We start from the raw sequence: 20,879 nt of genomic DNA, 5'->3' as shown, positions 1-20,879 counted from the left end.
CACTTTACTACAGAGCCTGAAGAGCTTAACAATACAATTCAGTCCATCATACTATAATCCAGATCGTCTCGAAAATGTATGGGGCATGCTGTCAGAGTTCGATATGAAACATTTGGAACATTTTGAAGTTGTCCGTGGTGAACCACCAGACCCAGACTCATTTAAATATGTACCACTTAAATATCTACCACAGCTGAAGACTCTTTCCCTAAAAGAGTGTAATCTGACGTCCCTGGATTTCCTGGCACAAGCCAATCTGACTCAACTCTTCTGGCTGGATCTGAGCCACAATGTGTTGACGGTGATCAATGTCTCTGTGTTCAGTTTTCTCCCTGCTCTCAGGTATATTAACATGGCTGACAACCCTTTCGCTTGTGATTGTTCTAATGCTGTCTTTCAGCAGTGGATGCAGAACAACAACCAAACACTAGTAGCTGGTGTTAATCACTTCATTTGTGACTATCCTCTGGCTAAAAAGGGAATGAGGTTTCTGGACTTTGACTATCATTCCTGTTTTGTGGACGATAGCTTCATCTGCTTTATTTCCTCCACTTGTGTGATTGTGCTTACTCTGCTCACATCCTTCACCTACCACTTCTTGAGGTTGCATCTTCTCTATGCCTACTACCTCTTCCTGGCCTTCCTTTATGATGCCATGGAAAGAAAGAAGGGGTCTCCTCAGCGCTACGATGCCTTCATATCCTACAACGTTCACGATGAGCTCTGGGTTTGCAGAGAAATGCTTCCAGTGCTGGAGGGAGAGCAGGGCTGGAGACTCTGTCTGCACCACAGAGACTTCCTACCAGGTAGAAACCTCTCGGTCTCTAAGTAATACTGTAATCATTTAAATATATCTTTATTCTTGTGTCACTGACAGTTGTAAGCATGTAGGGACCTCTCTCTGTCGGTGTTGTCAAGCCTATAGTGGCATTATTATTATTACAGTATAATACTATTTAGTTATGTGTCTCTCAAGATGTGAAATTGTTTTGAATGTGATCTGAATAATGTGTGTGTGTGTGTGTGTGTGTGTGTGTGTGTGTGTGTGTGTGTGTGTGTGTGTGTGTGTGTGTGTGTGTGTGTGTGTGTGTGTGTGTGTGTGTGTGTGTGTGTGTGTCTTTGTCTCTGTGTGTGTGTGTGTGTGCGTGTGCGTGTGCGTGTGTGTGTGTGTGTGTGTGTGTGTGTGTGTGTGTGTGTGTGTGTGTGTGTGTGTGTGTGTGTGTTGTTTCCAGGTGCACCCATCATAGAGAACATTACAGATGCCATCTATGGCAGCAGAAAGACTGCTGCCTGTGTGATCTGTGTGATCAGCCATCATTACCTGGAGAGTGAATGGTGCTCTAGAGAGTTCCAGATGGCCAGGTGGGGGCGCCATTTCTCTGATGTTTCACTGAGAATTCCATAAAAAACATATTGAGAGACACATTTACACACTTGAAAGAGGCAACACAAGTTATGTATTATGAAGAAATTCATACTTTTTTAATGGCATGGGCAGGAAATATACCCTCTCTGACCTTATGTGACATTGTCACACTCAGGGTTTCTGCTAGGCAATTTGGGGGCCGCAGGCAGGATTTTAATTTATCGGCCATATTTTAATTAACACATCGGGTGCCCACGATGATTCAGGGTTTACCCTCGCAGGGGCCCATCATCGCCATGGCAACCCGCCATTTTACGTACCTTCGTGTGGAAAAAGTATCCGTAATATGTTGAGTAAATGTAATCCAAGTATGTCCAGTTTATTTTCACGATCATGTTTTCTTTCAGTCAGGACCACTTTTTACCAAACCTGGGCCACAGCGTTTGTCACGGGCGGTAGAAAAGAGTGGGTGCGAGTGAACTGTTTGCCTTGCGCGATGCATTTGCACAGTAGCCCAAACTAATATGATTTGGGCTTTAGCCTACATCTCATTAAACCTTAATTTGAAAACCTACAACATTATTTGTTTTGTTAATGTTGTTTCCTGTTGAGATTGGCACATTTCACCCATGTTTTTTTTCATCTCACTCAAGTCACTTTGTCTGCTGACCTCACTCAGCAACAAAATAAACAGAAAATAAACAAAAAATGTAATAAAACAATTCACAGAAGGAAAGCAGTGATCACCCCATGATGTGCACTGCAATGTAGTTTAAAATGCACTATATTGCAGGCACTTTTTGAGAGTGAAAAATATAAGAGAACACGTGTGACATGTGTGATCTGGGCAGCTTGCCCCAGGAAATGTGCCAAGCTCAATAGGGAACAATAGTATGTTATGATGGGGCGCAAGGAAGGGTGACTTGCCTGCAATCAACGTCTCCAACTTCCACAACGTTCCATTGCTGTGAACAGAAAGTCACGCCACGGTGCTCGATTGTGTAACATCCATGTGATTCCACAACCCATAGGAGTTTGGATCCCTGTTTTATTGTCTTCAACTGGGTCCAGTTTGGTTTAGATTACCTCATCATCATAACAGTAGCCAAGACACACAGCACTAGTGGCGTTCCCTCTTTCAGCTGTGAAAAGCTGGATATGTGTGTTTTGCTGTATGACGGTGCGTGTCGAGCATAGCAGACATGCAAGCCCGCACAGCTGCAAGTTCGACATGTTGTGAGCTTGCAGCTTTGATATTTCTAATGCGTGACACCATCGTATGACAAATACAACTGCACACAGCAGCGGCGGCAGAAACAGCAGCAGCAACAAGCTCTCATGACAGTGTCAGATCATGATACATTTTAAACGATTATGATTGGTTTTGATGGTTGTTCTACTCCATCTAAATCATAATATTAATAATAGGCTTAATAACACCATTTTCCCAGCCGGCCACAGTGGCTGGCTGTCTTTATAATTACAGCCAATTAAACAACAATTTTTGTCTTTCTTTTTTATGCAAGTAGTAGTTTGTCTCTGTGTAAATTTAAGTAAATTAAACTAGACTGAGTGTAACTGTCCTGTGGTCTCCTGTGTGCAGCTACCGTCTGTTTGATGAACAGAAGGACGTATTGATCCTGGTGTTTCTGGAGGACATTCCAGCCCACCAGTTGTCTCCCTACTATCACATGAGGAGGCTGGTGAAGAGTCACACCTACCTGAGCTGGTCCCAGGCTGGACAGCACCCTGGACTGTTCTGGCAGAACCTACGCAGAGCTCTGGACACACCTCACACTGACCTGGACTTGAATCAATAGTCTGCTATTTTGTGTCATTATGTTACAGTGAATGTGAATGAAAGTTAGCCTGGTTCAGACCCTGATTCGCTAGCCACACCCCTTTAAATTTTTGTTTTGGCGATTCAGGGAGTCTGGTGTTGCACTCACTGAGGAGGTTTTCCTCGTTTGGAAATCCGTACGGCGAATCAGCGTTGTGAATCAGCGTCTTGTGATCAATGTGGGTGGGGATATCCCAGAACTCATGTGCAATTCGCCGCTGCCGGACGGGACCGCACACATCGTGTCGCGGTAAAATGCGATCGTATCGATCTCGCTATGAAACATCAGTAGCAGACATTTTATGTTGTGTTTGATTTCTAATTCGTTGTGCTCCTATTCCTGCTGTTTCTTTGGCTAGCAAGTAGCACTAGCAAGCAACAGGCTAGCCACTAGCCAGCCACATAACAACAACACTGCTTTGCTACTGTTGTGTTGGTCAGACGGTGAACCAATCGCAGAAGACTGCCTCTTTGGCAACGCCCATCCCAGAAATTGCCTTAGATGAAAGCAGTTGCAGACTGAATAATGGAGTGAAACGAAATGTCAATTAAGGCTGAGTGTCAGGCTAAATGAAAGGGGAATCTGGCAGGGAATTTTAATAGATTACAAAGGGGGAAATCGTCCTGTCGGCGATGGGGAGCATGTTTGTTTGTTTGCTGTTAACATTAACAGACACTGGTAGTTATTTTTTATTCAATATGAACTTTAAATCGCTTCGTAAGACTCACTCACCTCCACTTTTATTATTCTAATTTGAAAGGATCTGAGTGTTTATTTCACTGTATATTTCTTCTACTATTACTGGATTTGTTGTAATTTAATGGAATTCCCATTCATTATGTGTATTGTTTATTTAGCTGGGTTCATGTAACAATTAAAAGAAGGAATTACAAATAATATACATTTAATAGAGGCTGGTGAGATCATGACAGTGTGGTGTTAAACCAATGTTTGTAGAAGATATTTTATGGATTTTAATGATTTATGAGAAAAGGTTTATTTGTTCAAAGTTGTTCTCCTGAATACAAACTCTCACTGAGGCTCTATTCTCCCTAACTTTACATGTTTATTCATGTCTCTCTTCATTGCTTATCAAATTAATCCGCTTTGATATATGCATGCATGATACTGTATATGATCTAGTTTCATTAATTGTATTATTTGCTCATCTGAAAAAAAGCATGCATTATACTCATTTACCTACATTTTACAGATCATGCTCCTTTACTATTATATAAACTTTGTCTTGAATACATGTCTCTGGTATATGTATTTTCTGAGATGAATTGACCCTTCTAACTTCTAATACAGATTTTGCAAGCATTTGAGTACTGTCTGACACACGATTTCAAATGATTTGCTCATATTATGATGTATTGATAAAATACTTAATTGACTGAATTTGAATCATTGGATTCATTGACTGTTATTAAAGTTATGTTTTAATTCCCACTGTATTATCATCAACTTCATGCTGCTTGGACATCTTTGTCAAAATTATTATAATTTTCTGACATGGACATGCAAATGAGCAGACAATAATATTAATATTACAATAATATAGTGTTTTGTCCAAAGTATTGGAATCAATTGTCCTGCGCAGACTTGAGAGGTTGATTTTGTCTGCTGATAACCAATTTGGATTTAAAAGGAAACATGGCACTGAATTGTGTATTTTTGCTCTCAAAGAGATTCTGGAAAAATACAGTAGACAGAACTCTACTATGTTTGTATCTTTTATTGATGCTTCTCGGGCGTTTTGATCGCATTAATCATGAGAAGTTGTTTTTGAAATTGACACAAAGTCCCTAGTTTCTTAGTCAGACTTTTGGTGTTCTGGTATGCTCACCAGACGATGAGTGTAAAATGGGGGAAGTCAATCTCTCCTCCCTTTCATGTAACTAATGGAGTCCGTCAAGGAGGAATTCTGTCCCCTTTTCTTTTAATGTTTATATGAATGATCTATCACTGATGTTAAATGCATGTAGAACTGGGTGTAGGATTGGTGACTCACTAATTAATCACCTGATGTATGCAGATGATTTGGTCATATTTAATCCGTATAGTAAGGGTCTCCAACAGCTTCTGAGTATATGCTCACAGTATGGCCTTGATTTTGATATTAAATACAATGCTAAAAAGAGTAAATCATGATTATCCAAAGTAGGGAAGACAGACAATCTAACTTCCCTGACTTCAATCTAGCTGGCTCTACCCTAAATGTATGTAGCGAGATTACTTATTTGGGTCATATTATCTCCAATGACCTTTCAGATGACAAGGACATCTATAGACAGCGGCGGAAGCTGTTTGCCCAAGCCAACATGCTGTGTCGCAAATGTAGCATGGGCTCAGTACCTGTGAAGATATCTCTTTTTAGATCCTTTTGTACACCACTGTATACAGCATCAGACGTCTCACAGTGGCCTATAATAACTGTATGAGGCTGCTGTTAAGAGTTCCGAGAAGAGCTCCAGTGCGAGCCAGATGTTTGTCAGCGTCGGGGTTCCCACCTGCTCTGCTGTACAGGTTTATGTGTAGGGCATCTGAGTCAGTTAATGACATCATTGCTGTTATAACGGACCCTACACGCAGTTCTGTCAGGTTCTCATCTAGACTGTGGAACCATTGGCGCACATGTCTGTATGTCAGAAACTGAATTTTTGGGCTTGGTGCTTTGTGCTTTTAATTTGTATTGTTTTATTATTTGTTCTTCTATTGTATTATGGTATTGTGACTGATATGGATCTTCCTGGGTCTGAAATAAAGAATAAAGATACCAGAAACCCAAAGAGCTACCCCTTAATGACCAGTACAGGTCTGTAACTCTGAGAGTGTACAAATGGAACCAAATGCATTCGTACACTCTGAGTTGTGGAGTTGAGAGAGAACCACTATATTAGGCTACAGTGGGCTCATAATGTGCCATAGTAAATATGTGTCATACAGTTCATGTTCTGAGGAAAACCTGGAAACATGACATTCAGATATTACGATCAACATTATAATGGTGTGTAAAACACACCATCCATGACGGACAAGACAAAGTCATTGTCTCAGACACATTTGTCCTGTCTGTGTACGGACAAATTGATGAACCCTGTTAACGTAACTATTTACAGTATGTGGTATTAATGCATGTGATCAACAAGTTTCATTAATCATTTTGGTTAATAACTTAATTCATAATTAAAATGATTAATTCCTGAGACAATCAACGTAGTATATGCTGAACATGTTACTTGGATGTGTGTGTTCTTTTGTCTTCTTTCTGCAGAGCTACAGTATAGCAGTACAGTTAGTATGTTTACATCAATGTAAACAACATGACGCCTCGTGCATTTTACAGATCATGTTGCTCCTTTACCTACAGTAGATGTACTGTAGGTCCATATCACTGATTTAACAGACCACAGGTTGTCCATACGCCATATTACGGATTCAACAGACCACAGAGACTCTTGAAGTTTGAAACCATTTTAAATGAAAGGAGCCATTCACCCATATTCAACCTATCTTTTTTTTTTTCATGCAAGAACAATGGCTTCAATTAGAGAATGCTAACTTTCCCTGAAGAGAAAGGCTGTAGTTCATATCAGCTTGGGAATCCCCACTGATGAGTATTTCTGCATGTTTAGGGTGCTTCCTCTTTCACTGTTTGTCAACCCATGTTATTCTTGAGGTGTCAGCTGAGCTGTGGTCAAACGTCTTATGTAATAATGTAAGTTTTCAGTACTTGTTGCCATTCGTTGAGTTAACTTTAGTCATTTACTGCCATTCATATTGTGAGCCAAACTCCTAGAATGTGTATATTGTGTATGGGAGCATAGCGTTATTACGACTTTTTATAGTTCGGGGTCACATTAGTCCGATGCTGGTGAATGCTAACCTGTTGAAATGCTAACATCCTGACGCTTTAATTTTGGACCACAATGCTTATATGTGACGATTTTAAGATGACTCAATGTTATTCTCCATAGAGAAATTACTTCTATTTTTTTATATTACTTCCTTCCCAATGTATGAATGAATGGACCATTGTAAGCGCTTTGAGTTCGCAACTTGCTTAGAAAAGCGCAATAAAAATGCAATTCATTATTATTATTCCTAGTTGGTAAATTCTGTGTGACGTAATTTACACATCCTACCTGGTTCGCGGTTTTCTTCCCCCATTCTGAATTCCCATTGACCTTTTTCATATCGTGTCATATAAGAACTGTGTTCCAATTATAAACAAATGATCTCAGCGGTTTGACTCATATGGATATTAAGGCGCCGTACAGACATTTGCGTGAAACATCTTCTCCGTATAGTATGAGAATGGCCACTGGGGGGCGCCGTACTAATGCATGGTCAATGGAAGGTTGTTTGGTGTTTTGTCGTTGCCGTGTCTCTTGGCCAAAAGACAGGCTGTGGTTGAGCTAGAGACACGGCAACGACAAAACACCAAACAACCTTCCATTGACAATGCATTAGTACGGCGCCCCAGTGGCCATTCTCAGACGATACGGAGAAGATGTTTCACGCATATGTGTGAGTCCAGCCTAAGAATCAACTGATGGTGAGAAAACACTAATGTTACTGTCCCCGAATTAGTTAGATTTTTGCTAGAAACACCTTATCAAATATGAGTGACTGACTATCATAAACCATACAGAGCCACCTCGCCGACAAAATCGCAAAGACCGTTTGTTTATTTTTGGACTGCAATGCTTATGAGATGATTTTAAGATGACTCAATGTTATTCTCCATAGAGAATTACTTCATTGGAATGAGCGAGTCACGTCATGACTTTGTTACTCTATTGCAGGCCCACTATAACCTACATGACCTGGAGTAGACCTTTGCTCTGAGGAGCACTGTTTCTAGTTGCAGCTATTATCAGCCTGTTCAGGTTTTGGCATGACAGACAGTTACAAAACGTTATTTAGATAGCATGTTGATTCGACAGATGCTAATAGGTTCATTGTTTACCTAATAGTTTCAAAATAGGTACAAAATGTGATTTAGATAGCATGCGCCTCCGAGCATAAGACTCTGCCTGGTCAAGATGCAATAATCGGCCTCCTGGTGGCGCTAAAACAGACACGTGTGAACTTTCACAGCCATTGGACGCTGGGTTCATGATTTTGAGGCACAGAGTGAGTAAATGGAAATGACACCATCTTATAATGAGCCAGTTTAATGAAGACCTACGGTTGCAAATTGGTGAAGTGCTCCTTTAACTGTCAGTGTCTTATTTGGATTGACCCGTGAGAAGTTGAGACGGATTACAGGGGTGTTGACACTAAGGTCTCAGAGGCACTTGCCAGTCGGGCAAGTACAGGTCATGTTCTACTTGCCCTCGGGTCATGGCCACTGTCTACATCAGGGGTCTTCAACAGGGGGTCCGGGACCCCTAGGGGGTCCTCAGAGTTACTACAGGGGGTCCTCCTTATTATCTTTGTGTGATAAGAACTTTATTTTTTCTACACTTACCACTTGAACCCTGGTATCCCTATTCTGTGTGGAACATTAGCCAAGAATAGCCGATCTACAAGCTCACAACGCGAGGCATCAAGTTGTTCAATGTCCAAAAATACACATTGAACCAACAACCAACAACACAATTTTATGCAATACGTAGTGGGGGTCCCTGTTTTCTCTCTCTCTCTCTCTCTCTCAGCTAAGGGGTCCTTGGCCTGAAAACGTTGAAGATCCCTGGTCTAAATAACATTATCTAAATTACATTTCAACTGTTGCATAAGATGGACGGTCATCAAGGCTATGGGTCAATTAAGTGTCACGAGTCTTGATGTTGTTTTCTGAAGTATTTCAGCATTTTTAGGGTGCCTCCTCTTTCACTATGTGTCACCTCATGTGATTTCTGACTCTGAGGTGTAGCTGCTGAGCTTTGGTCAAATGACTTAATCCTTCAGACTTTAGTCTGAGAAAAACACTGGAAGGATGGTTGTCACTGACGTTTAGGAGTTCAGGTAGGATTCAATGTTACAATTCATTCATCCTGGACAGTGCTGTTCATTGTTACCTTTCTGTGTTATATCTCATATGTAATAGACAATGTCCTTTCTATGTTAAAGAGCAGAACCAATCAACGTTTTAACTTCTATCTCTTGATATTCTTTGTGTTTATATTAGTGTGAACACTTTGGAGAAAGACTTTGAAAGCCACAACGTACAGTAATCAAAAAACTACTGTAGTTTTACCCTACACGAGATTAAAATTGCACATTTATCTGCCTGGAAGAATTCAAACGCAAATTGTATTATGAGGAGGGCTTTAACGATACAGTGAGTTATAGTGAACATTACCAAAAAAATGTCATATACATTCTGTAATGTTTCTTTTTTTTCTCCTTTTTTCCATATACACTTTTTGTATTTCTCTTGACCACAAATACAGAATGTTATTGAGATATCATGTTGTTTAGATAGATGCAAGGTTCATTTTTTAATAGGAATACGAAAAAGTAAACAGTTACTAGCAACATAAATTGTGATGAGTATAAATAGTATGAAATGGTTTATATCAGGGACTTGGCTGTGGTGAGGGGAAAACAATGTGCTACTGGTCCAGAGCAAAAACAAAAAGAAAAAAATAAAATATCACCAGTGTTAACTGAGCGGTGCTGTCAATTAATGTCAAGGCTGTGTGTGTGTGCGTGCGTGCGTGCGCACGTGTGTGCGTGCGTGCGTGCATGCGTGCGTGCGTGCGTGCACATTTCAAGGCTGCTCAACAGAACCATTCTGTGGTCACTGAGCGGTATTGCAGTCTTGCAGCTCAGGCATATAACTTAGATCGTAATACACAGACACATTCTAGTGTAGGAGTGTTCCACCGCTTAAAAAAGACGAGAGCCATTTATCTATCCCTATCCGACAGTTAACCTTATTCGTTATCCTAACCGTCTATATTAAACTCATGTTAACTGATATACCGAAGTAACTCATGAGCTGACTCGTGCCATTACATTTACTAATAATGATGACTCATGCAGTCAATCCGCTACTCTTTGCCTTCTTGAGACTCTCCTTTTTTTATGTGGACATTTCTTGACCTCTGACTTTCCAGTAACTGACTGCACTGACAGGTCATCTTAGGTCATTTAGTTTCTCAACTAGCGGTCAAGAAAATACATTCACAGACCACCAGTTGAAAACCTCTGGTTCATGTATTTAATGTGTTATTGTGCTATACAATATCATTTGATCATCTTCATCTGTTCTAACAGTCTGTGTAGAAAGGTTGACACAGGCATAGCTCTTGTGCCACGGTAGCATAGAAAATGCAAGTGAGAACAATAATGTATCCCTTATAGAGTTTTGATGTCCTTTTAGAGTTTAGATGGACTGAGCAAATGGCAACCCTCGGTTTACAATTTCAATCTCAATTCAAAGGAGCTTTATTGACATGAGAAAACATACATTTACATTGTCCAAGCAAGTGTCAAAATATAATAAAATCTGGAACATATACAGTACAGTTGGAGGGGGTACAGCATTGTGTAAACAGAGCTATGTCACATGTTCGTTCTTGCAAAATGTGACTTTGGGGCAGCATTGTCTCAGGGGTAGAGAAACCGTCATTAGAACAGAGGGTTCCCAGTTCAAATCTGGGCTCCCCCAGCGTTAGTGTCGAAGAGTCCTTGAGCAAGACTCTGAACCACTAGGTGGTGTCTTGCATGGTTTCCTCCGCCATCGTTGTATGAATGTGTGTGTGAATGGTTGAATATAACGCACAATCTATGTAAAGCGCCTTGGATAAAGGCGCTATTCAAATGCACCATTTACCATTACATCCATTTCATCCATCTTCAACCGCTTATCCGGAATCAGGGTAACAGTTCCAACTGAGATTTCTGGATTTTCTTATCCCGAGTAACTTCCTCCACTCCCTCAGGGAGTATACAGAGGCGTTCCCAGGCCAGTTTGGAGATATAATCCTTCCGCCTGGTCTTTGGTCTGCCACGGGTTCTTCTCCCAGTGGGACATGCATCGAGGACCTTCGCTCGGGGGGCATGCATACTAGATGCCATTTACCATTTACATGTTATTGTTATATATACAAGGAAGGCATTAGCTTTTTGAATCAAATAGCAGCAATCCTTTGTAGTCACTTGGGAGCAAATAGCAGCATATTTCTTTTCTCAAAACTATTCAGATGGTATACACTACAGGGGGAAAAAGCCTCTCAACTAAAATGTGTAGCAGCTCTGTTTATATGTGCAGTAGGTCTAGGTTTACAAACCCGTCACATCTCTTATGCTACAAAGGCATGGTAGATACAGTACATGTGAGAACTAGAACAAGTGCTCCTTGGAGAACAAATAAACAAGCCCAACCCGATTTAAATTCTAATCGAGTGCAAAGGGGTGGTCTACACTTTTTTCACAACCCGGATGGATCTCACCTCATGTAAACACTTCATCCAAATCCTTTTTAGGGTTTATTTTAATCAGATTGGAAGAACGGTGTCCATAGTAAACAACATGAAAGGCCTTGGGCAGCAGCTCATACCGTAGTGTAGGTCCATATCACTGGTTAGAGTGGTTTCCGCTCCCGACCGGATCAAAGCCCGAAATGTGAAGTGATCCCAGGCTACTGTCTATAGTGGACTCCTAATGTGCCATACACAGTGTTGTCGTAAATCAGTTTCATGTATAGGTCTGAGGAGACTGACATTCAGCAATTGGTATTTTCATAAAAATAACAACATTGCTTTGTGAACATAACATAAAAAAGGATTTTCCAGGGACAAGGCCAAGTCTTGCTTGATGTGCTGAAGCACAGGGCACCAACCACAGGGGAGCACCATTGTCAAGCATGTTTTTTTGTGATCAATGATTGATTGATTGATTGATTGATTGATTGAAGTTTGCAATAGGAAAAAGTACAGTTTCATGACAGCACAAATCACTGGTACAAGGTCAACTCAAAGGAGATCCTAGTAAGATTTACGGCTGTATCTCATATAACATTGAAAGACAGACAGATAAAACAGAGTAGCCTACTTTGCATAGGATAACATCAATTACAAAAGCAGGAAAATTGGGGGGGGGGGGGGGCATTGGGGTCTAAGTCTGTTTACAAGTCTCGAGTAGCAGCCGCCTGAAGGTGACTTTTCAGACCAATTTTGAAGAAGGCTAGGGATTTGCACTCCTTTAAGGCCTGCGGAAGGGCGTTCCACATGTTGGTGGTATAGCTGCAGAACCAATTAGAGCCATTTCTTTTGTTAAATCTTGGCTGAACATGATTTGTGGAGCTTCCTCTGTGGTGGGTCGCACAGTGTGATGAGACGCAGCCCCAGCCTGAAGCCTCAAAAGTCTAGTATCTGCTCTCGTTCCATGGGGATGTCCCTTTGGAGTGATGGTTAAGATATTGGACTTTCGCGCGGGAGACCCGGGTTCGAAGCCGGGTGGGGAGTTTCGGATCACCTCTGTTACACCTCTGGTGTTGTGATCGTGGACATCCTTGACTTTTAAGAAGTAGTTTGTCAGGGTGATGACCCTGGCGGTGGTCAAATGGACGTCATTGCTGTCTGACCTTGTGAACGTGTTGTTCGCACATATTGATATTTCTGTCCTAGTTCCACTAAAGGGAAACATTTCTGCATTGTGTCCTCGTGTGAACTCTCAGAAGCGCTCAGCTTGCCTTTCTTTCTTCATTTTGAAGGTGCTTCCCTCTTTCACTACTTGTCACCCCATGATATTTCTGAGGTGTCAGTTGAGCTGTGGTCAGTGGCTGGCTTGTGGTGGACATTTGTGTAGGGTCCATTTGGTTCCATGTGTACACTCTCTGAGTAATGGGGGTCCTTGCTAATAAAAAGTCTGAGAACCACTGTCTTAGTCCAGTGGTTCTCAACCTTTTCAGGCAGCGAGCCCCAAAATAACCATATTTTCACCCTACAAGCACTAATTGGAAATGATCTGAGCTTTTATTTCACTGTATATTTCTTCTACTATTACTGGATTTGATTTTGTTTTTGTACCTTTTTATTTAATTGTAATTTAATGTAATTCCCTTTCATTTGTATTGTTTATTTAGCTGAGATCATGTATAGCAGTGCGCTGCACTGGCTCCAAAATAACACATTTAGAACCACTGTATTAGGCTACAGTGGACTCATAATGTGCCATAGTGTCATACAGTTCATGTTGTGAGGTAAACCTGGAATGACATTCAGGTATTATGATCAACATTATAATGGTGTGTAAAACAGAAAATATGAAATATGCCATGGACAAGACCAAGTCTTTGCCACGGACATATTTGTCCTGTCCATTGTATGGACGAATTGATTATTATTAACAGGGTTCCTGTTAATAACGTAACTATCTGTGTGGTGTTATTATATGCTGAACGTCTTACTTGGATGTGTGTGTTCTTTTGTCTTCTTTCTGCAGAGCAAACAGTATGGCAGTACAGTTAGTATGTTTACATGTCAATGTAAACAACATGACAAATCATGCATTTTACTGATCATGTTGCTCCTTTACCTACAGTAGATGTAGGCCTACTGTAGGTCCATAGCACTGATTTAACAGACCACATGTTGTCCATACTCCATATCACTGATTCAACAGACCACAGGTTGTCCATACTCGATATCACTGATTCAACAGACCCACAGGTTGTCCATACTCCATAGGAATGATTCAACAGACCACATAGACTCTAAATGCAGTGGTGTCTATAGGATGTATAGATCTGCTACATATTTGAAAGAGACACAGTGGACAAAGTGGTTTCAGCCTACAGCTTTAGTTTGCAGGGCAGGAAAAAGACTGTTTGAAGTTTGAAACCATTTTTAATTAAAGGAGCCATTCACCCATTTTCAACCTATCTTAATATAATTGGTAATCACTTAATTGGTCATCTTTTCCTTTTTTCATGTAAGAACAATGGCTTCAATTAGAGAACGCTACCTTTCCCTGAAGAGAAAGGCTATAGTTCATATCAGCTTGGGAATCCCCACTGATGAGTATTTCTGCATGTTTAGGGTGCTTCCTCTTTCACTGTTTGTCAACCCATGTTATTCCTGAGGTGTCAGCTGAGCTGTGGTCAAATGTCTTATGTAATAATGTACGTTTTTACTTCTAGCTGTTGCCTTTCGTTGAGTGCATATCAGTAACTTCAGTAGATCTTGTCATTCACTGCCATTCATATGGTGAAAAAAAAACACACAAGAATTTGAAACTTAACTTAATCACACTGAATGTTTTACCCTGGTAGTGCGTACAGGTTCAAACTCAAATTGTAGCTTGAGGAGGCCTTTTAACAATACAGTGAGTTATAGCCAACATTGCATAACATGTTCATTGACATTGTGTAACATTTATTGCGACCGAAGGTAGCACTATACCATGAGAAATATCACAGCTTGTCTCTGTCTGTCTGTCTGTCTGTCTGTGTCAGTCAGTCTGTTGTGTATATGGATAAATATTATTATTAATCGCATGTCGCCCTGAGGTGTCTTACTAGTTTTTTACAAGCAGAACATGTGACAAGTTGCATGAGCTCGCCTGGCTTTGCCAGGGCTGTTGTCCCCACCAAAGGTGTGGCCGAGACCAGGTTTTGCACCCTGTACATTCGTCCATCCGTGTGTCCGTGTGTGTGTCCATCTGTGAACAGCTTTCTCCTGCACTGTCGGCATCATGGCAGAAAAACGGTGCACACACACTCCCTGATGCCAGAACAGAACCTATGCCCCGACTTTTTCAAATAATTACCGCAACGTCCGATTGCGGTGAAGCTTTGCACGCACATTCACACATTCAACGGTGAACAAATTCCACCCTTTAACATGACCTATTATAGCAGATCTTTATAGCACAGAGACAGAGTAGTGTCTCTGTAGGAGTAAAGGTAGACCAAGAACCTTGCATCTAAACTGTCTAATATAAGAAAAAAATATATATCTCTACATTGAAATATGTACATATGTACATTGAAACTATACAACCAGGATGTCAGGTCAACAAATGAACCTGGCATTTGTCTAAATTGCAGATTATCTAAATTACATTTTACCCGTTGCATAAGACTGGACGGTCATCAAGGCTATGGGTCAATTAAGTGTCACGAGTCTTGATGTTGTTATCTGAAGTATTTCAGCATGTTTAGGGTGCGCCCTCTTTCACTATGTGTCACCTCATGTGATTTCTGAGGTGTAGCTGAGCTGTGGTCAACTGACTTAATCCTTCAGACTTCAGTCTGAGTAAAACGCTGGAAGGATGGTTGTCACTGGCGTTTAGGAGTTCAGGTATGATTCAATGTTTCAATTAATTCATCCTGGACAGTGCTGTTCATTGTTACCTTTCTTGTTATATCTGTTATCTGTGTTATATCTCATATGTAATAGACAATGTCCTTTCTGTGTTAAAGAGCTGAACCAATCAACTATTTAACTTCTATCTCTTGACATTCTTTGTGTTTACAGTATAGGAGTGTGATCACTTATATACGAGTGTGATCACTTTGGAGAAAGACTTTGAAAGCCACAACCTACAGTAATCAAAAAACGACTGTAGTTTTACCCTACAAGAAATTAACATTGCACGTTTATCTGCCTGGAAGAATTCAAACGCAAATTGTATAATGAGGAGGGCTTTTAACGATACAGTGAGTTATAGTGAACGTTACCAAAAATCTTCATATACATTGTGTAACGTTTCTTTTTTTTTCTCCTTTTTTCATATACACTTCTCTTGACCACAAATACAGAATGTTATTTAGATAGCATGTCATGTTGTTTAGATAGATGCAAGGTTCATTGTTTAAAGGAGTCATCCAGACCAAAACACATATAGGGTTAAATCTGTCTTTTATCATACCCCTTTATACCTGCTTTAGTCGATTTTTTTCATAGCTGCCCCTTTTGCTAGATTTCGGCTGCCCCTGTTGCTAGATTTTGCGGGCCCTCTCATAACTAACAGAGTGTATAGCCTTTATACTAGTGCGGTTATTTCTTCAGCTTCAAAGTTAGTATTTTTTTATTGGATTGTGTTTACACAACGTCCTGAGACCAACCAAACCGCTGTTTTGACCTCACAGGCACCCTTACTTGTCAAACGGCTTCTGCTCTGCACCAGAGCAGGGAGAGGAGAGGCTAGAAAGGGAGGGGAGGGAGGGGTCGGTTTGACAAGTAAGGGTGCCTGTGAGGTCAAAACAGCGGTTTGGTTGGTCTCAGGACGTTGTGTAAACACAATCCAATAAAAAATACTAACTTTGAAGCTGAAGAAATAACCGCACTAGTATAAAGGCTATACACTTTGTTAGTTATGAGAGGGCCCACGAAATCTAGCAACAGGGGCTGCCGAAATCTAGCAACAGGGGCAGCTATGAAAAAAATGGAATAAAGCAGGTATAAAGGGGTATGATAAAAGACAGATTTAACCCTATATGTGTTTTGGTCTGGATGACTCCTTTAATAGGAATACGAATAAGTAAACAGTTACTAGCAACATAAATTGTGATGAGTATAAATAGTATGAAATGGTTTATATCAGGGACTTTTGTGTGAGTCCCTGATACTGTGGTGAGGGGAAAACAATTTGCTACTGGTCCAGAGCAAAAAAAAAAAAAAAAAAAAAAAAAGATCACAACAGTGTTAACTGAGCGGTGCTGTCAATGAATGTCAAGGCTGTGTGTGTGTGTGTGTGCGTGTGTGCGTGCGTGCGTGCGTGCACATTTCAAGGCTGCTCAACAGAACCATTCTGTGGTCACTGAGCGGTATTGCAGCCTTGCAGATCAGGCATATAACTTTGATTGTAATACACAGACACACTCAAGTGTAGGAGCGTTGCACCGCTCAAAAAGGATGAGAGCCATTTATCTATCCCTATCCGACAGTTAACCTTATTCGTTATCCTAACCGTCTATATTAAACTCATGTTAACTGATATACTGAAGTAACTCATGAGCTGACTCGTGCCATTACATTTACTAATAATGATGACTCATGCAGTCAATCCGCTACTCTTTGCCTTCTTGAGATTTTTTTATGTGGACATTTGTTGACCTCTGACTTCCCAGTAACTGACAGCACTGACAGGTCATCTTAGGTCATTTAGTTTCTCAACTAGCGGTCAAGAAAATAAATTCACAGACCACCAGTGGAAAACCTCTGGTTAATTTATTTAATGTGTTATTGCGCTATACAATATTATTTGATAAAAATACACTTTAACTTGTCAGTGAAGTGCTATACAATATTATTTGATAAAAAATACACTTTAACTTGTCAGTGAAGTGAAGGTGAGGCTAAATGGAGAAGATTTCTCCACAAACTTTTGAGAACCCTAAGCCTTTACATTTAAATTTCCAACATTTTTACATCTTGCTCAGTTATTGTATGTGAGTCCCAAATGACAATTAAAATGACATGGGACAGAATCTGTCCACCTGGGTATGTGAGGCATGTGGAATATAGACTGAGAATCTACATAGAGTTAAAGATCAAATAGAAGGTTATTATAATATTCGTGTTTTACTGTTGTATCCTCTTTAGATCATCAATGCTGAACAGTGTTGTCACCAACCAGTGTCCACAGCAGGATTACTCCACCAAAAGTACCTGACAGTTGACCCTGAAGACAGCCATGATGCTACAGACAGGAAGCTGCCATTGTTTCCCCTTCTTATTTCTGTTGTTCTCGCTTTGTCTTAATCCCATACTAGCTTACTTCCTGAAAGAGAAAGCCTGCACTATTCTTTACTCTGACAATGTCTCTGCTGGTGTTTCAGTGGATTGTTCTAATCATGTTCTCGTTAATATACCAGACGACATTCCCAGAGATGTTATATCACTAACAATGAGAGGCAATAAGATCGAAAGGATACAAAGGACAGATTTTTACCATCTGTCAAATCTCACTGATTTGGATCTGAGTGACAATTCAATAAGTCATGTAGATGACTGGGCTTTTGTTAATTTGGTGCAACTTAAAGTGCTCAGTATAGGCAGGAACAAACTAACAACACTGACAGACAACATGTTTCAGGGACTGTCCAACCTCTTGATACTGAGATTGGATGATGATACTAATGATATTTTTTATTTTGTTGAGACGACAGCCACATCCATCAACCCAGCTGCCTTCCAGTCACTCACCAGCTTACAGGAACTAAGTCTGATTCCCAATCACACTACAGATATCGTCACTGTCTTACAACTACCAAGCTTACAGGTGCTGAACATCACAACTTTTGAGTTAAAGTCTTTTCAGTCAAAAGATATGCCATTAAACATGTCCTCTGAGCTCAGGCAGTTGAGATTGCGGGCAGGGATAAAAAAGTTTAGCATCACAACAGCTGTGTTTCCACATCTTAAGACAATCAACCTGTTATGCTGTTATAATGAATCTGGATGGGAGTGGGACATACCAGACAAGTATATTCTAAGGAATATAACAACGGTGTATTTGATTGTTTATAATTTGTCGTTTAACACCATCAGAAATGCTCTACAGAACCTTGACTCACTGGAGAACCTACATCTAGTATTTGCTGACGTGTGGATAGAAAGAGGTCTCTTTGATATTATCTGCAAAATACCCACGCTGAGGACACTCAAACTGTGGGGTTACATCAGTGACCTTATTAAAACGCTGTCACCTTGTACTCAGCTAACCAACCTGGATCTATCATGGAATAACCTGAATGAACTGTCTAAGGATTCAATAAAACAAATGAATCAACTGAGTCACCTGAACCTCGCTCTCAACCACCTTTCCAAAGTTCCAGACGATGTTAAGTATCTCTCCATGCTTCAAATCCTAGACCTGAGTAACAATCGTATTAATGATTTAAGTTGCTCAGACTTCTTCAATTTAACCAGGCTCAGAATCCTCGACCTGAGTAACAATCATATTAATGATTTAAGTTGCTCAGACTTCTTACATTTAACCAGACTCACACACCTTCATCTAGATCACAACCACATCACTGAACTCACACCGTGTGTTTTTCAACATCTTAATGAGTTAAAGGTTCTCACTCTGAATCACAATTTAATTGAGGCGTATGGTGACACATTCAAGACTGGCTTACACAAGCTAGAATTTCTTAATTTCAATGAAAATGACATAGATTGTGACAGCACAGGACAATTCATGAGTCTGAAATCGCTCAAGGAATTAGACGTGGCATTCTATAAATTGGATAACACCTGTTTTGAAGGACTAGATAAACTTGAAACACTTAATCTAAATGCAAATCGCAATCCCTGTAAAATTGCATCCCACATTTCACCTCCCAATGAGTTACAATGGCAAAACTATAATACCACTTTACTGCAGAGCCTGAAAAACTTAACAATACAATGGGGTGATCCATCTTTTGCATGGGGCATGATCTCATATATGAAACATTTGGAACATTTGAATGTTGTCCATGGTGAAAAACCGAAGCCAGACTCATTTAAAAATGTAGCACAAATGAAGACTCTTTCCTTAATAAATTGTAATCTGAAGTCTCTGGATTTCCTGGCACAAGCCAATCTGACTAGACTCTCCTGGCTGGACCTGAGACAGAATGAGTTGACGATGATCAATGTCTCTGTGTTCAGTTTTCTCCCTGCTCTCAAGTATATTAACATGGGTGACAACCCTTTTGATTGTTGTGAATTGTCTAATGCTGACTTTCAGCAGTGGATGCAGAACAACAACCAAATACTGATAGTAGACGCTCACCGCATAACTTGTGTCTATCCTCTGGCTAAAAAGGGAACCAGGTTTCTGGACTTTGATGATCATTCCTGTTGGGGGGACACTAGCTTCATCTTTTTCATTTCCTCCACTTGTGTGATTTTGCTGACTCTGCTCACATCCTTCACCTACCGGTACCACTTCCTGAGGTTGCATCTTCTCTATGCCTACTACCTCTTCCTGGCCTTCCTTTATGATGCCAAGGAAAGAAAGTTGGGGTCTCCTGAGCGCTACGATGCCTTCATCTCCTACAACGTTCACGATGAGCTCTGGGTTTGCAGAGAAATGCTTCCAGTGCTGGAGGGAGAGCAGGGCTGGAGACTCTGTCTGCACCACAGAGACTTCCTACCAGGTACAAACCTCTCTCTGTCTCTAAGTAATACTGTATACATCTAAATATGTCTGTCTCAAAGAAATACTGTATTCATCTAAGTACCCTGTATGTCTGTCTCTTTGTGTCTGTTATAGGGATCTCTCTCTGTCTGTGTTGTCTAGCCTAATGGGTCATTGTACTGTAGCTATAGCATATACTGTAATAGTATCTATCTATCTATCTATCTATCTATCTATCTATCTATCTATCTATCTATCTATCTAGAAATTGTTTTCAATTTGGTGTGAATAATGTGGTATGTTTTGTTTCCAGGTAAACCCATCATAGAGAACATTGCAGATGCCATCTATGGCAGCAGAAAGACCATCTGTGTGATCAGCCATCATTACCTGGAGAGTGAATGGTGCTCTAGAGAGTTCCAGATGGCCAGGTGGGGGCAGTATTGCAGATGTTATGGGCCCTATACAGTGGTGGCTCCTTGAGTAGCCCTCTTTAGTTGTTTGTCTTTGAAATTATGGGTTAAACTAGAATCTCTTTGGGCGGCCAAGCGTCTATTTGGGGACCGGCCTACTCGGGAACGATCATGTAAATAGGGAATGCAAACCCCATTATACCTGTTGTCATAAGACCT

General features: G+C 40.5%; 1 protein-coding gene across 1 annotated transcript; it reads left to right on the top strand.

Moving 5' to 3' along the window:
* Positions 1–655: 655 nt before the first annotated feature.
* Positions 656–20,564, top strand: LOC308302260 (toll-like receptor 13; the record flags this gene model as incomplete). The annotated part of the gene is made up of 3 exons (XM_080746520.1): positions 656–820; positions 2,980–3,095; positions 20,561–20,564. 3 exons carry the CDS (start codon positions 656–658, stop codon positions 20,562–20,564), a joined length of 285 nt encoding a protein of 94 aa, XP_080602646.1.
* Positions 20,565–20,879: the final 315 nt, after the last annotated feature.

Source organism: Nannobrachium achirus (assembly GCF_963921795.1).
Source record: "Nannobrachium achirus genome assembly, chromosome: 17".
Classification (NCBI taxonomy): domain Eukaryota; kingdom Metazoa; phylum Chordata; class Actinopteri; order Myctophiformes; family Myctophidae; genus Nannobrachium; species Nannobrachium achirus.
The sequence above is the reverse complement of the archived record's forward strand: the minus strand, read 5'-3'. Positions and strand labels throughout refer to the sequence as shown.